At 48.3% G+C, this 17,022-nt stretch overlaps 1 protein-coding gene and 1 pseudogene across 3 annotated transcripts in view; one reads left to right on the top strand and one right to left on the bottom strand.

Moving 5' to 3' along the window:
- LOC135375311 (uncharacterized) overlaps window positions 1-5,972 on the bottom strand; it is a 136,205-nt gene extending 130,233 nt beyond the window's left edge. The window contains exon 1 of one of the 3 annotated variants that reach the window (XM_064608052.1): window positions 5,657-5,972. In XM_064608052.1, the coding sequence (XP_064464122.1) occupies window positions 5,657-5,744 (88 nt within the window). In that variant the 5' untranslated portion in view covers window positions 5,745-5,972. The remainder of the gene's footprint in view (window positions 1-5,656) is intronic. The other 2 variants (XM_064608053.1, XM_064608051.1) reach the window with 2 other exon arrangements.
- Window positions 5,973-8,564: 2,592 nt separating this feature from the next.
- On the top strand, window positions 8,565-15,101 carry LOC135375317 (glutamate--cysteine ligase catalytic subunit-like; annotated as a pseudogene).
- Window positions 15,102-17,022: the final 1,921 nt, after the last annotated feature.

Genomic DNA, 17,022 nt, shown 5'->3' with positions numbered 1-17,022 from the left:
CAAAATTACTTTATGGATGCCTCACCAATTCTGGTCGTTGTAGGGATAAAGAAAAAAAGAGGAGAAGAAGAAAAAAACAGCTACGCTTTGAATTGTAACTGCAATTGTAATTGTAACTGTAATTGTAATTTTGCAATTTCACGTTACCCCTGAATGTCGGCACAGTTCCTTCTGAAATGTGACCATGGGCTCTTTCTTGCTGTCCTACACTCTAAGAAAAAAAAGGAGTACTTCTATTCCTTTTTGGGACTAAATGCTCTGCCACAAAAAATAGTCAATTTCGGGAGTAAATGCACGGCAGTAAATGAATGTCACAGAGTGAAGACTGCATTTCACGCGCTGTCGTAAGCGTCCCGGGTACATAATTGGTGCGCATGCACGAAAATACTTTGAAGCAAACCGTCAACCGTGATATATTGAGTGATATAAAGTCTTTTGCCATACTTGGGCACAATTTGCGAAGAAAGGACCGCTGTTTCTTACTCTATGTGCGAGGAAATTCGCTACGTTGTCTGAGTTATACAGCCTTATGTCGTTCAAAATGATCAAGGGTACATATTTACGTAGACTCTTGCATTCAGGAGACCATTCAAGAAGTTTAGTGAAAATTTGCAGTCCTGGGGAGTAAATGTCGGGTTAGGGGGCTAAAATGGGGAGTAATTCCAGACTAGGGGAGTAGAAGCTGCAATTACTCCCCGTTTTATTCCTTTTTTTTTTCTTAGAGTGTACTAGAATGGGTCCACGGCTCTACGGCGCTTAGCCACGGTTGCTTCACGGCGCTAACACAGACTTAAAAGAATAACATAAAAAAGAATTCTGACCAAAAAGGCGAATTATTGAATTTCAGTGAATTACACTACAGGCACGGACAGGTACGAGGCCCTGTAATGTCCACCGAGCTCAAGAAGCCATCGTACGTGTAGTGGTGCGCCAGACTTTTTTCTAAAATTGTCTTTCGATTGAAAGAGGTCACCTCGTATATACGCATACCGAATCCAAATACCTACACAAACGGTGCGGTTCATCACGATTGTGAAATATCAATTAAAACATTACGAGCTTTGAAGTTGAAAAGTTCTGCAAATAAAATTTAGATATTAGAGTTGCATTTTTTTCCTCCCTTGTAACTTCCATCGGCGGCTCACTTATAAATTACTGTAAAGATACACATAGCGCATACATATAAGGATAACGAGACCTGGGCGCAAAACATAAAGGGATTTAGAAGCTACTGATTACAAGTTGGGGTTTGTTAGTTTGTGCCGTTTTTTATCCGTACATTAACCAGGGTGCACTCTAAATCGTTTTACACCTTAAAGGGTGTAAATCAAAATGTTCATGGCGCACACCTTTTAAGGTGTATTTTAACACCCTCATGGCAATTGTGGTGTAAAGGGTGTAACGCCGAATAAAACTGCTGGGTCCATGGCAATATGCTGGTAACTGTGTATTCACAATTACCAACATATTACATATAATCACATTGAGGTACATTTATGTATGTACATCAAGGTGATTAAATATGTGTGTAAACATGCACAGCCGACATACAGAAAATCATGTATGGCGTGGCAGCTGTGCATGGCAATGAAGCATGGCAGCTGTATATAGCTTTTCGTGAGATTGTAGACCTTTTCATGAGCAGGCACCTCCCCCATATGCGTGTTCATGGCCTAGAACGTTGCATTTATTGGTTTCTTCAAGGCTGTTTGGTCCTCTCCCAGCTGTATGGTATATGCGTTTCAAAAGAAAACACCAGTATTTTAAAGATGTTGCTAGAAAAACTCAACATTTTAAGAACATAACCCTTTCATTAGCAAGAAGACATCAATTTTATCAAATGTATGTGTGGTCGCAGCCCTTCATCAGAAATGCCACATCTACTGATGGTTCCAAGGAGATACTACTTCAACATGCCCCCAAAACAATTCAGAGTTACATTCATGACCGTGATATTCACGCAGAATCTATGGTCTATGTGAAAAGTGCAGTTGATAATGATAACACATTTGCTGTTGGCTGTGTTGTTGCTAAAGAATCTTCCGAGGAGGACGTACCCGTGTTCGTTGAGATTACAGTTGAGTATGATGAGCACTATCATGTATTTGTTCTGTCTTGCAATGAGGAGCAACGTGTTTTAAGAAATTTAAGCACTATCTCAGCAGATCTTCTAAATCTGCATACATTACTATATGGTAGACGTGTTGTAAATCTACGCCATGCACTTTTGTAATGTAACTTCCCGTTCCCTGTTGTATATATTTACTTTTGTTCATGTGAACGAAAATAAACATACTCCTCCCTACACCCAGGCGACACACTTATCACCATATTTCACCTGAGGGTGTAGTACACCATTGTTACACCCTCAGGAACTTCCAAAACAAAGTTGTAGGGTGTGAAAGGGGTGTGATCTTTGTTGATACACCTATTTTACACCTTTAAAGGTGTGAAACGATTTAGAGTGTGGACGTGTATCAGCTTACAGCAATGACGGCGCTATCCCAGCGCTAGACAGCCGTTTCGGCCTTACTGGGTATTCCTCACCAGTACGCAGGTAAGCAACGTGTAACTATGTGGTTTCAGAAGGCATTTTTGTATTGGAATGAACGAGACTTACCCATGGCGGTGCACTGTAAATTTCAGAACACCTTTTTAGGTGTGTTTGAGGTGTAATTAGGGTGTAACATTGCATATACTCCCCTATTACACCGTCTATGGAAAAAACAGTCACCAGAAGTGGTGTTAATGGGGTGTTAGTGCTTCGAAACACCCTCTTTCCAACGTGTTATCACATTTTGGTGTAAATATGGTGTAAATGAACAACCTATATACTAATCAGACTTTTATTTGGGGGACATCCACAGTGGGTGAAACATGTGTTCCAGTTTGACATTTTCTGAAGAAAAGGCAATGAATGGATATGTGGCGAATAACGAATTACCTTCTTGTGCTGTCAGTACCTAATATTTACGACATGACTTCATCATTAGCTAATACCATAAAGTAAAAAATACTTGTCCTGCCCAATGTTTTTGTGGACATTATGTCAGATGTCAGCCCAATACAGTGTGGTAAGCAAGTGCAGTGCATATTCAGCAAAAAGGAATTACGATAAAGGATTGGCAGAGCAAAAAGTTGTGTATTCACAGAACAGAGGAAGAGAGCATTTGCATAACGAATACAAGGGTACATACTGCACTAACAAACAGGAAACCATGAAGAACTGTATGTTCAAGTGAACAAAATTTGTACTAATATCTGTATTTATTATATTTTCATTATATTTTCCGATATTTTATTTTATTTTATTTATTTATATGTATTCATCTGTATCATCCGTATCATTTATGTATCTGTATCAGTTTGGCTTACAGTGGTTGCTGGAATTAGATTGCTGGGATTCCAAAGCCCAGCCATGGCATCTTCAGACTTTCCTTAGACGCGTTCGCGGACTTCATTTCGCCGTGTCTCATATACGACACATGATGCACTCCATTTACACCCTTTCCAGAAGGGTGTACAGATTTCACTGGGTGTAGGATTACACCAAAAAGGGAGTCAGTTATGATACCGTTGAAATACACCAATTTGGGTGTAAGGAATACACCTTATCTGAGGGGTGTAACTTTTCCAGAGGGTGTTGATATACACCAAAAAGGGAGTCAGTTATGATACCGCCGAATTACACCAAAAAGGGTGTTTTGAAATTTAGTGTGTGGAGGGATGTCTTGAGACTGCGGTGCATAGCGCGAAGACGATAAAGCCAAGGTAAACGGCGGAAAAGGTATGGAGCATGTTTTTGCTTCCAAAGAGTGTGATGGACAGAGGGGTTGAGTCTCGAAGGGACTGAATATCAAAAGCTACACCAGGAGGGATGTTCGCTACGTGCCGGAGATATCACTTTAGGACGATAGAAAACGGAGAATCTGTGGGCTCAAGATTAAAGGTCGACAGCAAGGTGACGAATTGAGCAAACTAAGTGTGCTGACTAGCATTCACTAAGACACAACCGAGCTCGGTGATACCTGTAGACCCGTGCGGTAACATTTTAATTAGGTCCCGTTTTCTTGCAGCTTTTATTCACGTGTTTTCGACTCCGTCTCGAAAGTGTGAACTTAACAAATGATTAAGATTTCGCTAATTGGCAGGCTCACGGCACGCGCGGGAGGCACTCGAACTTAATGAGCTTTCAGCAGTTTACATTGGAAGAAACTGCTTGCGAAAATGAAGGAGCCGACGCACATTTATTAGCTCGTGACCGTTACGAAATGCCGTGTTACAGGTCACTCTAAGGAAAAATATTCGAGTCTGCCGCTAGTAAAACTGTTCTCCTCTTACCAGCTGTGCAGAACGATGAGCTATTGTGCAAAATATCCGACTCTCGTCAGCGCCATCTGTGAGAACGGACTGGGGAACAGGAAACCGAGGCACCGAGAGTACACGTCTAAGAAAAGGAGTAATTTTACTCCTTTTTGGACTAAATACATTTCCACAAGAAATAATCCCTTTCGGGAGTAAATAAATGTCACAGAGTGTAGACTGCATATCACAGTATGTCGTAAGAGTCCCAGGTACATAGTTCGTGTGCATGCATGAAAATACTTTGAAGCAAACCGTCAACCGTGATATATTGAGTGATATAAAATCTTGCGCCATACTAGGGCACAATTTGCGAAAAAAGGACCGCTGTTTCTTACTCTATGTGCGAGGAAATTCGCTACGTTGTCTGAGTTATACAGCCTTATGTCGTTCAAGATGATCAAGGGCACATATTTACGTAGACTCTTGCATTCAGGAGACCATTCAAGAAGTTTAGTGACAATTTGCAGTCCTGGGGAGTAAATGTCGAGTTAGGGGCCTAAAATGGGGAGTAATTGCAGACTAGGGGAGTAGAAGCTGCAATTACTCCCCGTTTTATTCCTTTTTTTCTTAGTGTGTACTAGAATGGGTCCACGGCTCTACGGCGCTTAGCCACGGTTGCTTCACGGCGCTAACACAGACTTAAAAGAATAACATAAAAAAGAAATCTGACCAAAAAGGCGAATTATTGAATTTCAGTGAATTACACTACAGGCACGGACAGGTACGAGGCCCTGTAATGTCCACCGAGCTCAAGAAGCCATCGTCCGTGTAGTGGTGCGCCAGACTTCTTTCTAAAATTATCTTTCGATTGAAAGAGGTCACCTCGTATATACGCATAGCGAATCCAAATACCTACACAAACGGTGCGGTTCATCACGATTGTGAAATATCGATTAAAACATTACGAGCTTTGAAGTTGAAAAGTTCTGCAAATAAAATTTAGATATTAGAGTTGCATTTTTTTCCTCCCTTGTAACTTCCATCGGCGGCTCACTTATAAATTACTGTAAACATACACATAGCGCATACATATAAGGATAACGAGACCTGGGCGCAAAACATAAAGGGATTTAGAAGCTACTGATTACAAGTTGGGGTTTGTTAGTTTGTGCCGTTTTTATCCGTACATTAACCAGGGTGGACGTGTATCAGCTTACAGCAATGACGGCGCTATCCCAGCACTAGACAGCCGTTTCGGCCTTACTGGGTATTCGTCACCAGTACGCAGGTAAGCAACGTGTAACTATGTGGTTTCAGAAGGCATTTTTGTATTGGAATGAACGAGACTTACCCATGGCGGTGGAGGCATGTCTTGAGACTGCGGTGCATAGCGCGAAGACGATAATGGCAAGGTAAACGGCGGAAAAGGTATGGAGCATTTTTTTGCTTCCAAGGAGTGTGATCGACAGAGGGGTTGAGTCTCGAAGGGACTGAATATCAAAAGCTACTTCAGATACGATGTTCGCTACGTGGTGGAGATATCACTTTAGGACGATAGAAAACGGAGTATCTGTGGGCTCAAAATTATAGGTCGACAGCAAGGTGACGAATTGAGCAACCTAAGTGTGCTGACTAGCATTCATTAAGACACAACCGAGCTCGGTGATACCTGTAAAACCGTGCAGTAAAATTTTAATTAGGTCACGTTTTCTTGCAGCTTCTATTCACACGTTTTCGTCTCCATCTCGAAAGTGTGAACTTAACAAAGGATTAAGATTTCGCTAATTGGCAGGCTTACGGCACGCGCGGGAAGCACTCGAACCTAATGAGCTTTCAGCAGTTTACATTGGAAGAACGTACTTTAGAAAATGAAGGAGCGTATACGCACGTTTATTAGCACGTGATCGTTACGAAATGCCGTGTTACCGGTCACTCTAAGGAAAAATGTTCGAGTCTGCCGCTAATAAAACTGTTCTCCTCTTACCAGCTGTGCAGAACGATGAGCTATTAGTGCAAACTATTCGACTCTCGTCAGCGCCATCTGTGAGAGCGGACTGGGGAACAGGAAGCTGAGACAACGAGGAAGACACTAAGAAAGGAGTAATTTTACTCCTTTTGGGACTAAATGCATTTTCACAAAAAATAGTCCCTTCAGGAGTAAATAATGTCACAGTGTAGACTTTACAGTCTGTCGTAAGAGTCCCAGGTACATAATTCGTGTGCATGCACGAAAATACTTTGAAGCAAACCGTCAACCGTGATATATCGAGTGATATAAAATCTTGCGCCGTACATAGGACACAATTTGCGAAGAACGAAGCGCTAACGGTTTCTTACTCTGTGAGGGTGTAAAATTGCTAAGTTGGCTGAGTTATACAGCCTTATGCCATCATATTGACCAAGATCACATATCTACGTAGGATGTTTCATTCAGGAGACCATTCGCGATGTTCAGTGACAATTCGCAGTCCTGGGGAGTAAATGTCGGGGCCAGGGGACTAAAATGGGAAGTAATTGCAGTCTAGGGGGAGTAGATGCTGTAATTACTCCCCGTTTTACTCCTTTTTTTTCCCTTAGAGTGTAGAAGGACGATGATCAGCCATGGTAACAGCAAAAAAGAAACCAAAAGAAACGAACTTCCACCAAGCTGTTCAAGGAAAAGTACGGGAGTCCGATTAGTAACAAGTACTGGGCGTTTAATGACGATGAGGAGTATTTACGAAAATGGTGTTTAATCGAGGATGGTAAAAGGACGAAGAGATCGTCGTCGAACGGGTATCCTAGGGGATAACGCGAGGCGCACACTTACAACGTGACGCACAGCCGTTGAATAAAACGTTGGCACTACTTACACACATTGACCAGGGGTACATGACAGCTGCGGATGACAAAGACGTGACACAGCCCCTTCTAATAAAATGAAATGCACCCATTTCATGATCACTGTTGAAAGAGTGAACACCTTTTGAAGTTTAAAGTTTATTTTCTTTCTAGAAATACAAGTTGCACTTGTGTTTTTATGGACAGGTCCTAGAGTTGGTGCAGGGATCAATAGTTATCGAGCAGGGATAATATACACGCCCAGCCACTAATTATCAGATCATTAGCAAATAAGAAATAGAGTATAATTAGTATAATTTAACATAGTTTTACCACATTTATTTAGAAGTTATCACACCACCAACTCGCTGAAAGAGGCGACAACCAAGGTTCACAATGAATAAATGACTTACATGCGAAGTGAATTACATGGTGTCAGTGTGACTACACACGTCGATTTTGAAAGAAATAAGTGATGACGTCTTTCCAATGTGAAGCGGCGATGAGTTCCAGCTTCTGCTTGAAAAATGGGAGAACTGAAATACACAATAGTGGTTCGACCCCATGGAGTATTTGAAAGTTAGTGCAGTGCACATCTTCTATGTGACTAAAATATAAATGTCTACTCCGCTGCTGTTAAAGCGAAAAAACTCGAGTGAAAACTCTCGCTGGCTCGGAGAATAGGGTCGCGATGATTATACTTGGGATAATTTTTTTATTCCAGTGCCAGCAGGATATATTGAGAAAGATTTCGACTGTGTGAGGTGAGCACAGGGCCTGTAGAGGGGCATCAAAGCGCAATGCTCTGTTGGGTACTGAAGCTTGCAGTCAATGATGTTGGGATTTACTCTCTTGGGCCACTCTGGACCGGCTACGGCAAGCATGAAACCGCCATCACCCCCAAGCATCACCACCTCCAGTATCCGCAACTGTTTCTGTTCATTTGCATCCGACAGGTGATGCACCCTGCACTCCATAACCTTTTCCGATGGACTCTTAGCCGTACCGTGTATTCACACAAGCGACATTCCCCCAGAAGCAGAAGATACAGAAAGCGTCCTAGCTTTCTGCTGTCGCGTGAGCGCGAGCGCTGAACGTCGTGTCTTCACGTGCACTGCATGCCAACCGTGTGGAATATCCTACTACACAGCCACAAGATATTCCGTGGTAGACGACAAGAAGACACGCTGATGGTGTCGTCTGCTAAATACGCAGTACGCCACTCCCGATATTCCACACCGTGTGAATGCTCCGATAGTGGTGTTTTTGCTTTTTCATCCACTAGAATATTCCGTGAGGATGTCGCTCGTGTGAATACACACGTAGTGGAAGAAGTGTCGAGCACCCTCGATGCCGGAGACTGAAGAAGAAGAAGAAGCAAAAGCGCGCAGTACAACGGACTCTCGCATTCTCTTCTAGGCCATCAAGTTGAACAGTGGAACGCATAAGGGCCTTGCGTTCACAATGGGTTTGCTTTCTGAAGGGTCGCCACTCTCTTGGGAAGAAACAAAGCGGCTCTGTGAACACGTCCGCCATCATGGGATCCTCCAGTTCATCATCCAGTACCACAGCTCGAAAAACCGCAAGCATGATTGCCTGCGCTGGGGCGACGAGATCGAATACATGCTGGTTCGGTTTGATCACGAAAATCGTCGAGCCCAGCTCTGCCTAAGGGCCGCTCAACTGCTGTCCACCCTCAACGAAAGAGACGGCCGTGACCGTTCCAGTGTTCCTGGCATCCAGAATTCGCTGCCTACGCCATTGAAGCCATTCCGAATGCTCCGTACGGGGACTTGGTGTCGCATTATAACGTTGTTGAGCACAACATGCGGGAACGCAGAGCCGAGGTACGCGCCCTGCTCGCGAAAGATGAAGAGATCATGTGCATAACAACGTTCCCAACGTTGGGCTGCCCACAATTCACTTTTCCGGTGTACACACCGTCGCTGAAGGCTGCCCACATGCCGTCCTTGTTACTGCCCGAGGAGATGGTGTTCCCGGCTCATCCTCGCTTTAAGACCCTCGCTCGTAACATCAGAGAACGACGTGGGAGACGTGTCGTCATGAACGTCCCAATTTACAAGGACGACAATACAAGGTGGCCTTTCACGGAAGACTGGAGAGCGCTCGGAGATGACGGAGAAGCTGAGAGATCTGCCCGACCAGGCCACGTCTACATGGACGCGATGGGCTTCGGAATGGGAAATTGTTGCCTGCAAGTCACCTTCCAGGCATGCGACTTGACTGAAGCCAAGGACTTATACGACCAACTGGCAAATATATGTCCTCTTATGCTGGCTTTAAGTTGTCGCGTGTTGAGTGAGGCCAGGAGACAAAAGGCGTCAAGTCGGACCAAACTATTTTATTGACCGTTCTGGCCGGTCGCGTGTTGAGTGAGGCCAGGAGACAAAAGGCGTCAAGTCGGACCAAACTATTTTATTGACCGTTCTGGCCGGTCGCTCGAGTAGAAGAAGAAGTAACTAGCTCGCGTCTCGTGAGCGCGAGATGGCAGGGCACAAACAGGGTCATGTGGCCAAAGGCGATGTTGGTGCAGCTAGTGCTGCTACATCATCCTCCCTCCCCTGGAGAAAGATGATGCTGAAGCTGCAGGCTGGATAGTGCGGTGCAGCTCCCACGATACGTGCTTGCTTGAAGCTGGGCGCAGTGGGAAAGATCGAGATATGGCTGAGGGGGCGGTACGATCGTCATGCTGTGTGTCAGACTTGTTCGAATCTGAAGAAACTTCCAGCTGGGTGAAATGCGCCAGAGATGAGGGGTCTAGGTGAGCGGGCTGCAGTCTATCGATGGAAATGTTGTCCTCGCGGCCATTAAGCTGTACACGGTAGAACTTGGCGTATCGGTGCAGAACTTGAAAGGGGCCGTCGTAATGAGGCTGAAGAGGCTTACGAACGGCATCCCGGCGAATAAAAACATGTGTACAGCTTTCAAGCTCTGGGCTGATGAAGGGATGGCTACGAAGGCTTCGTCGGGTTGGGGAAGGGCAGAGCTGGGACATTGTCAAACGGAGTTGGTGAAGGAATGACGATGGCTCGGCTGCTTCGGGGCGCACAGGATGGAAGAATTCTGACGGCAAACGTAGTGACGTCCCGTAGACGAGTTCTGCACTGGAGGCGCCGATGTCTTGCTTGAGGGCTGTCCGAATACCGAGCAGCACTGTAGGAAGAGCGGCGAACCACTGGGTACGCTCACGCGCGCAGGAGAGGGAGGCCTTAAGGTGACGGTGAAAACGCTCAACGAGCCCGTTTGCTTGGGGGTGGTATGAGGTGGTTCTTATACGATGTGTGCCGAGGGTCTCCAAGAGCTGGGTGAACAGCCTGGCTTCAAACTGGCGGCCGCGATCTGTGGTAAGGGTAGCAGGCACACCGAAACGGGCTATCCAGCCGTGCAGGAAGGCTTCGGCAACGGTCTCGGCGGTGGAATCGGCGATGGGAATTGCTTCTGGCCACCTCGTAAATTTGTCAACGCATGTTAACAGGTATGAATGACCATGCGACGGGGGAAGCGGGCCCACCAGATCGATGTGCACGTGCGAAAATCGGGCGTCAGGGAGCGGGAATGCTGCTAAAGGTGCCTTGTTGTGCCGGTTGACTTTCACACGTTGGCAGACGAGGCAAGCGCGGGTCCATGCCCGAACGTCGGCGTTGATCGATGGCCATATAAAGCGGGTGGTGAGCAGCTTCTGCGTGGCGCGGATACCAGGGTGGGCTAGGGCATGCACGCTATCAAAGACAAGGCGACGGAAAACCTGCGGAATGAACGGCCTGGGTCTGCCCGTGGAGATGTCGCAAGTTAACTTGAGGAGCGATCCGGGCAGAGGCACCTCTTCGAAAGAAAGAGTGGTGGCAGAATCTCGCAGTTTCCGAAGCTCTTCGTCTGACTGCTGCGCCTCGGCGATCTTGGAATAGTCCATCGTCAACTTCGGAAAGGTGACAGCATCGACGTGCATCCTGGACAGAGCATCCGCTACAGGGTTGTCGGTTCCGTTCACGTGGCGAATGTCGACGGTGAACTCACTTATGAAGGCCAGCTGCCGGGCTTCACGGGGAGTGTAACTGTCGGCAGCCTTGGAGAGGAACGCGTAAGTCAAAGGCTTGTGGTCTGACAGGATGTAGAACGTTCTTCCTTCGACGAAATACCGGAAGTGGCGGATGGCTAAATAAGCAGCGAGCAGCTCACGGCCAAACGCGCTGTAGCGGGACTGCGCTGGAGAGAGCTTCTGCGAGAAGAAAGACAAAGGTCTCCACTGCCCGTCGATGTACTGCTGTAAGACACCGCCAACAGCATGGTCAGAGGCGTCAACCATGATGTTAGTTGGCGCGCCGTGTTTCGGGTAGACGAGGACAGTAGCGTCTGCAAGGGCTTGTCTGGCAGCGAGGAAAGCGGTGTTCGCTTCTTCCGTCCACGAAAACGGCGTTGAAGATGGCGTGCCGCGCAGCATGTCTGTCAGAGGTCGCAAAATGCGCGCACAGCAGGGAATAAATCGTCGATAAAAGTTCACCATTCCCAAAAACTCTCGCAGCTTACGCAGTGACGTTGGCGTTGGGAAGTTGCGTATGGCAAGAACTTTGTGGTCGAGAGGGCGGATGCCGTCGCTGCTGATTAGGTGCCCGAGGAACTCCAGCGATGGCTTGCCGAACTCGCATTTTTCGGCGTTCACAACAATGCCGAACTCTTGGAGACGCTGGAAAAGCGCGCGAAGGTGGTCTTCGTGCTCCTCGGGGGACCCGCTGGCAACGAGGATGTCATCTATGTAGGCAAACGCAAAGGGAAGGCCGCGCAGCACTTGATCCATAAAACGTTGGAAGGTCTGGGCGGCGTTTCGCAGACCAAAGGGCATCCTGAGATATTCGAACATGCCGAATGGTGTAACGATGGCAGTCTTGGAAACGTCGGAGGGTTCTACTGGAATGTGATGGTAAGCTTTTACCAAATCGACCTTGGAGAACATGGTCATGCCGTGGAGATTGGAGGCGAAATCGTGGACATGCGGGATGGGATAGCGATCTGGCACAGTAACCTTATTAAGGGCTCTGTAGTCGCCGCACGGCCTCCAATCTCCGGTCTTCTTCGGTACCATGTGCAAGGCCGATGACCAACTGCTGGAAGAAGGCCGGACGATTCCAAGCTGGAGCATGTGTTGGAATTCCTTTTTCGCAATGGCGAGGCGCTCGGGGGCCAGGCGACGAGGACGGGCATGTACGGGAGGACCTGTAGTGACAACGTGGTGAGTCACTGTGTGCATCACGGGCTGCTCGGTGTTACATGGCTTCAAGAGGGATGGGAACTCCTGCAGGATGGCGGAGTATGGACAGTTTCCAGCCTTGAAGCGGGCGATGCGGCTGCACACTGAATGGCGACAGGGAATGCCGTTGACGCGAAACCGGGTTTCTGCATCCCAGAGCAAGCGTTTTTTCATGTTCACCATGAGACCGAAATGGCTCAGAAAATCTGCTCCCAGAATAGGGTACTGCAAGTCAGCCACAAGGAAAATCCATGCGAAGGAGCGGCGGAGGCCCAAGTCAAGAGTGAGGGAATGCTCTCCGTACGTCGCAATCGGCGTGGAATTAACAGCTTGCAGGGTGCGGGACGTTGGCTTGCGTGGTGAACGAAAAAGAGAGGACGGAAGCACACTGACGTCAGCGCCGGTGTCAACAAGAAACTTTAGTCCGGAATTGTTGTCAAGAACAAAGAAGAGGCGGGATGGACGAGTGCCAGAGTCACCAGCCGCCATATCTAGTGACTGGCTCGGGAGTTTCCCTGGAAGGTGCATGGTGGTGTACAGTTGCGAGCCTTGGTGCGGAAACGGCGATGATACCAGCAAATTCCAGCTGGAGATGGGGAACGTCGATGCGCGAAGCGGGATCGGCGTGGAGACGGAGAAGGACTGCAGTGGCGGAGGGCTGCAACCTCGAGCTGCAGGTTGGAGATCTGTTCCACGAGCTGAGAAAGGTCCACTGCTTGCGGCGAGCTGGAACCAGTAGCCGTAGGCGGAGAAGGGGGGTGCGAGGCCACAGCTGCGATCTGCGGTGGTGCCATTTCCATGATCTTGTCGGCAAGGTTGGCCAGGTCGTTCAGGCTCATGGTGCCAGCAGCGGCTAAAACCATGCAGACATTGGCCGGCAACCGCTGGAGGAAGAGTTGGCGGAGCAGGGAATCGTCGATTACGGCGCTGTCGGGACGGTCGCCGAGCAGTTGGCGCATACGCCGTAAGAGCTGAGAAGGCGCGCGATCTCCGAGTTCTTCTTGGGTCAGCAGGCGCTGGAATCGCTTTTGCTCCGACATAGACGTCCGGCGAATTAATTCAGTCTTGAGCACGTCATATGGTGATTGTGTCGGTGGGGAGGCAACCAAGTCGCGCACCTCGGAAGCATCAGTAGGGGAAAGTGCGGCAACGACGTGGTAGAACTTCGTCAGTTGGTCACTGATGAGAGGAAGGGCGAATTGGGCCTCAGCTTGCCCGAACCATACGACGGGATCGGCGGCCCAAAACGTCGGCAGCTTGATAGCGACGGCGGAAACTTGCGGTGGGGGCAACAGGGGCGCCGCAATAGCGGGCACCGCAACGTTCTGTTGCTGTGGTCCTGGGACTTGCTGGACTGGCGGAAAGTGGCCTGCTGGTCCTGGGAGAGGGCCAGTAGCAGAAGGGGGTCCAGTGGCCATCACGTCCGGGTCACCAGTTGTCGCGTGTTGAGTGAGGCCAGGAGACAAAAGGCGTCAAGTCGGACCAAACTATTTTATTGACCGTTCTGGCCGGTCGCTCGAGTAGAAGAAGAAGTAACTAGCTCGCGTCTCGTGAGCGCGAGATGGCAGGGCACAAACAGGGTCATGTGGCCAAAGGCGATGTTGGTGCAGCTAGTGCTGCTACAAAGTGCAAGCAGTCCTGCTTTTAGAGGCTACCTTGTCGACACAGACTGCCGTTTTGACGTCATAACTCAGTCCGTCGGCGACAGAACGGATGAGGAAATGGGATTAAAACCCTTGGGCCCCGACGAGCACCTTATTAAACGACCTCGCTACGCGAGCATCCCTTGGTACCTTTCCTCAAAGGGCCAGCACTTCAACGACGTCCCAATGGCTTGCGACGCAAAAGTATACCAGGCACTTCGTTCGGCAAACGTAGAGGAACCATTGGCGAGACACCTGTCGCACGTCTTCATCCGTGATACTCTTTGCCTCTTTAGCGAGAAACTGAAGCAAGACGACAATATCGATTTTGATCACTTTGAGAACCTGCAGTCGACAAGCTGGCACTCCTTGCGATTCAAACCCCCGCCACCTAAGAGCAGCATCGGATGGCGAGTCGAGTTCAGGCCTACAGAGCTGCAAATGACAGAATTCGAGAACGCAGCGTACGTCGTGTTCGTTGTGCTCCTTACCCGGGTAATTCTCACCTTCGACCTTGACCTCATCGTGCCCATCTCGAAGGTGGACGAGAACATGAAAATCGCGCAGAAGCGGGACGCTTTCCTGACAGAGAAATTCTGGTTCCGTAAGGACATCCTCACCCACGGCTGCCCGTCCTCCGTGGGAGGAGTACCCGATGAGAGCGCGCCGGAGATCGCCCACATGACAGTATCGGAGATCATTAACGGGAAGGGAGTTGATTTTCCGGGCCTTGTCCCTTTGATCCGAACGTTTCTGACCGGTGTCGACCAGGTAGACGTGGATACTTACTGCACGCTACATCAATACCTCACCCTCATAGAGAAGCGCGCTTCTGGGCAGTACATGACGGCGGCGCGATGGATGCGGCATTTCATCATGACTCATCCGGAGTATAAGAAGGACTCCGTGGTAACGGACGGTATTAACTATGATCTTGTCATGCGCATGCGCAAGCTGCAGTTTAACTTCTGGTCTTGCCCCGAGCTGATCGGCACTCCTGCCTCGCGGACGAGCCATGACGTGCCGGACAGCTGTAGTCCGTATAAAACATAGTGCACCAAATAATTTGACCGACGGAATCCTTGTCTAGAATAAAGATTGCAAATCAAACCGTGAGCAATGAGTATATAAAATCGATATCCAGGTTTGCTTTTGTTATTATTTGCTTCTGTTCGTTGATATCTTTATGTCAGCGTAAGAACTACGTCATCGTGCGCACCTATACAAATGTTACTGTTTTTATAGTGACAAAAATCTACACAGAGGCCCTTACTGCCGCTAAGTTCTATACGGTGAGGCTGACATCCTGACGGAAACCTTACGTGAGTACTGAACGGCTAATTAAGGGTCAGCTCCGGGAGCTCGCGCCATTCGTGCGGTCTCCCCACTGGTCCCCACTTCTCACACTGCGCCATCTAGTTAAGACGGATGTAATCCTCCCCGGCGCCTCAATGTCATACGCACACGCATAGCCCATTGTGAAAAGGTCCATAACGAAGGCGGCTGACGAACTTACAGGCGTAGAGGACCCGTCGGTGTAAACGGCAGTATGCTCAGCATATACGCTTAATGGATTAGTCTAGACTCACAAAAGTTTGTTTCTGTTTTTGGTCGGTATAGGATGTTAGGCAGCCGAAAACAGTTTTTCCACAATTAGTGCTATCGTAGCGAAATTGGGACGCCTGCAAAAGCCCCCGAATCTCCTGTGTGCGAAACACACTCCTTCGCCTTGACAATAGACCCGTGATGAGCGCCTCCACGCGCGTCACTATGTGACGTGAGTGGTAGGGACACTCCTCATCGGACCTGGGATCACATGATCCAGGTTAGGAACACAGCGCAGGCCGGAGCGTCTGCTACTGCTTCGGAGACTCCGGGCGTTCTCCGGCTGCGTGATGTCCGAAACGGAGGATTTGAAGGCTGTCAACGACATGACTTCGATTTTTGGGACCGCTAACGCCACGGGAAGAACGAGTGGTGCAGCCCGAAATTAACTGTGTGTTGTACAGCGATACTATGGCGATACCGCAGTGCTTCCTGACAGTGCAGACTCTCCGATCGTTTTCACCGCACAGTTGGTTCAGTGGCTAACAGGCGGCGCCACAATACCGTCGTCATCGCTTGGTTTCTGCAACTGTGAGTTCTGAGATAGCACAGAAGTCACGGATATATTACTCTTGCAACTTTATTTTGTCAGGCTGCATATATGCTTTGTGGCTGCATTATGAAGAAATGACTAAGAAGCAAGCGAGCTGGTGAAGATCATGCATAATGTAAAACCCCAAGACAAAGGGACATAAAGGGACAGGCACAACATGAAGTCTCAATAATCGAGACTTCGTCTCAAGGCTAACACTCAGCTGAGACCTGAGACCAGTGGCGTAGCCACGGGGGGGGGGGGGGGGGGGCTCGAGCCCCCTACCTGCCACGGACCGACTCATGCAAATCGCGCCAATCTTAGGAGATAATATATGGAGGGGGGGGGGGGGGGTCGCGAAAGTTATTGCAGTTCATGGCGTCTATCTAAGCAGCACTGTTGAATGGTTTTCAAAGTATGAGCTTTTCAAAATACTTCCAATCTCGTGACACCAGCTCACTGGTCATGCACCCTATACATGCCTATACATGGAATCGTATTGTGAACGCCCAATTTTTTTTTTTCATCCGCATTTTGCGGTGTGCACAAGTATGCGTGTGTTGTCGCAGCCAGGTTCAGCGTGGGGGGGCGAGTTTTCGTATCGAACCCCCCCCCCCTACCCCTCCCTTGGAGGTGTGGCTACGTCACTGCCTGAGAGTAAGTCTTGAGACTTCAGTTTGTGTCTGTCCCCTTCTCGTACCCTATAGGTGAAGCTCGCTATATATCCCTAGCTGGTGAAGATGATGCATAATAATGAAGATGATGCATAATAAAGCAAGGTCGACAGCTGAGTCGTCCATTGGTGGCCGGGGAATGTTGAATATTTCTAGAGGTGTCGACATCTACAGCGTCAT

Source organism: Ornithodoros turicata, unplaced genomic scaffold (assembly GCF_037126465.1).
Source record: "Ornithodoros turicata isolate Travis unplaced genomic scaffold, ASM3712646v1 ctg00000850.1, whole genome shotgun sequence".
Lineage (NCBI taxonomy): Eukaryota > Metazoa > Arthropoda > Arachnida > Ixodida > Argasidae > Ornithodoros > Ornithodoros turicata.
Note: the sequence above shows the minus strand (reverse complement) of the source record. Positions and strands in the feature narration are given on the sequence as shown.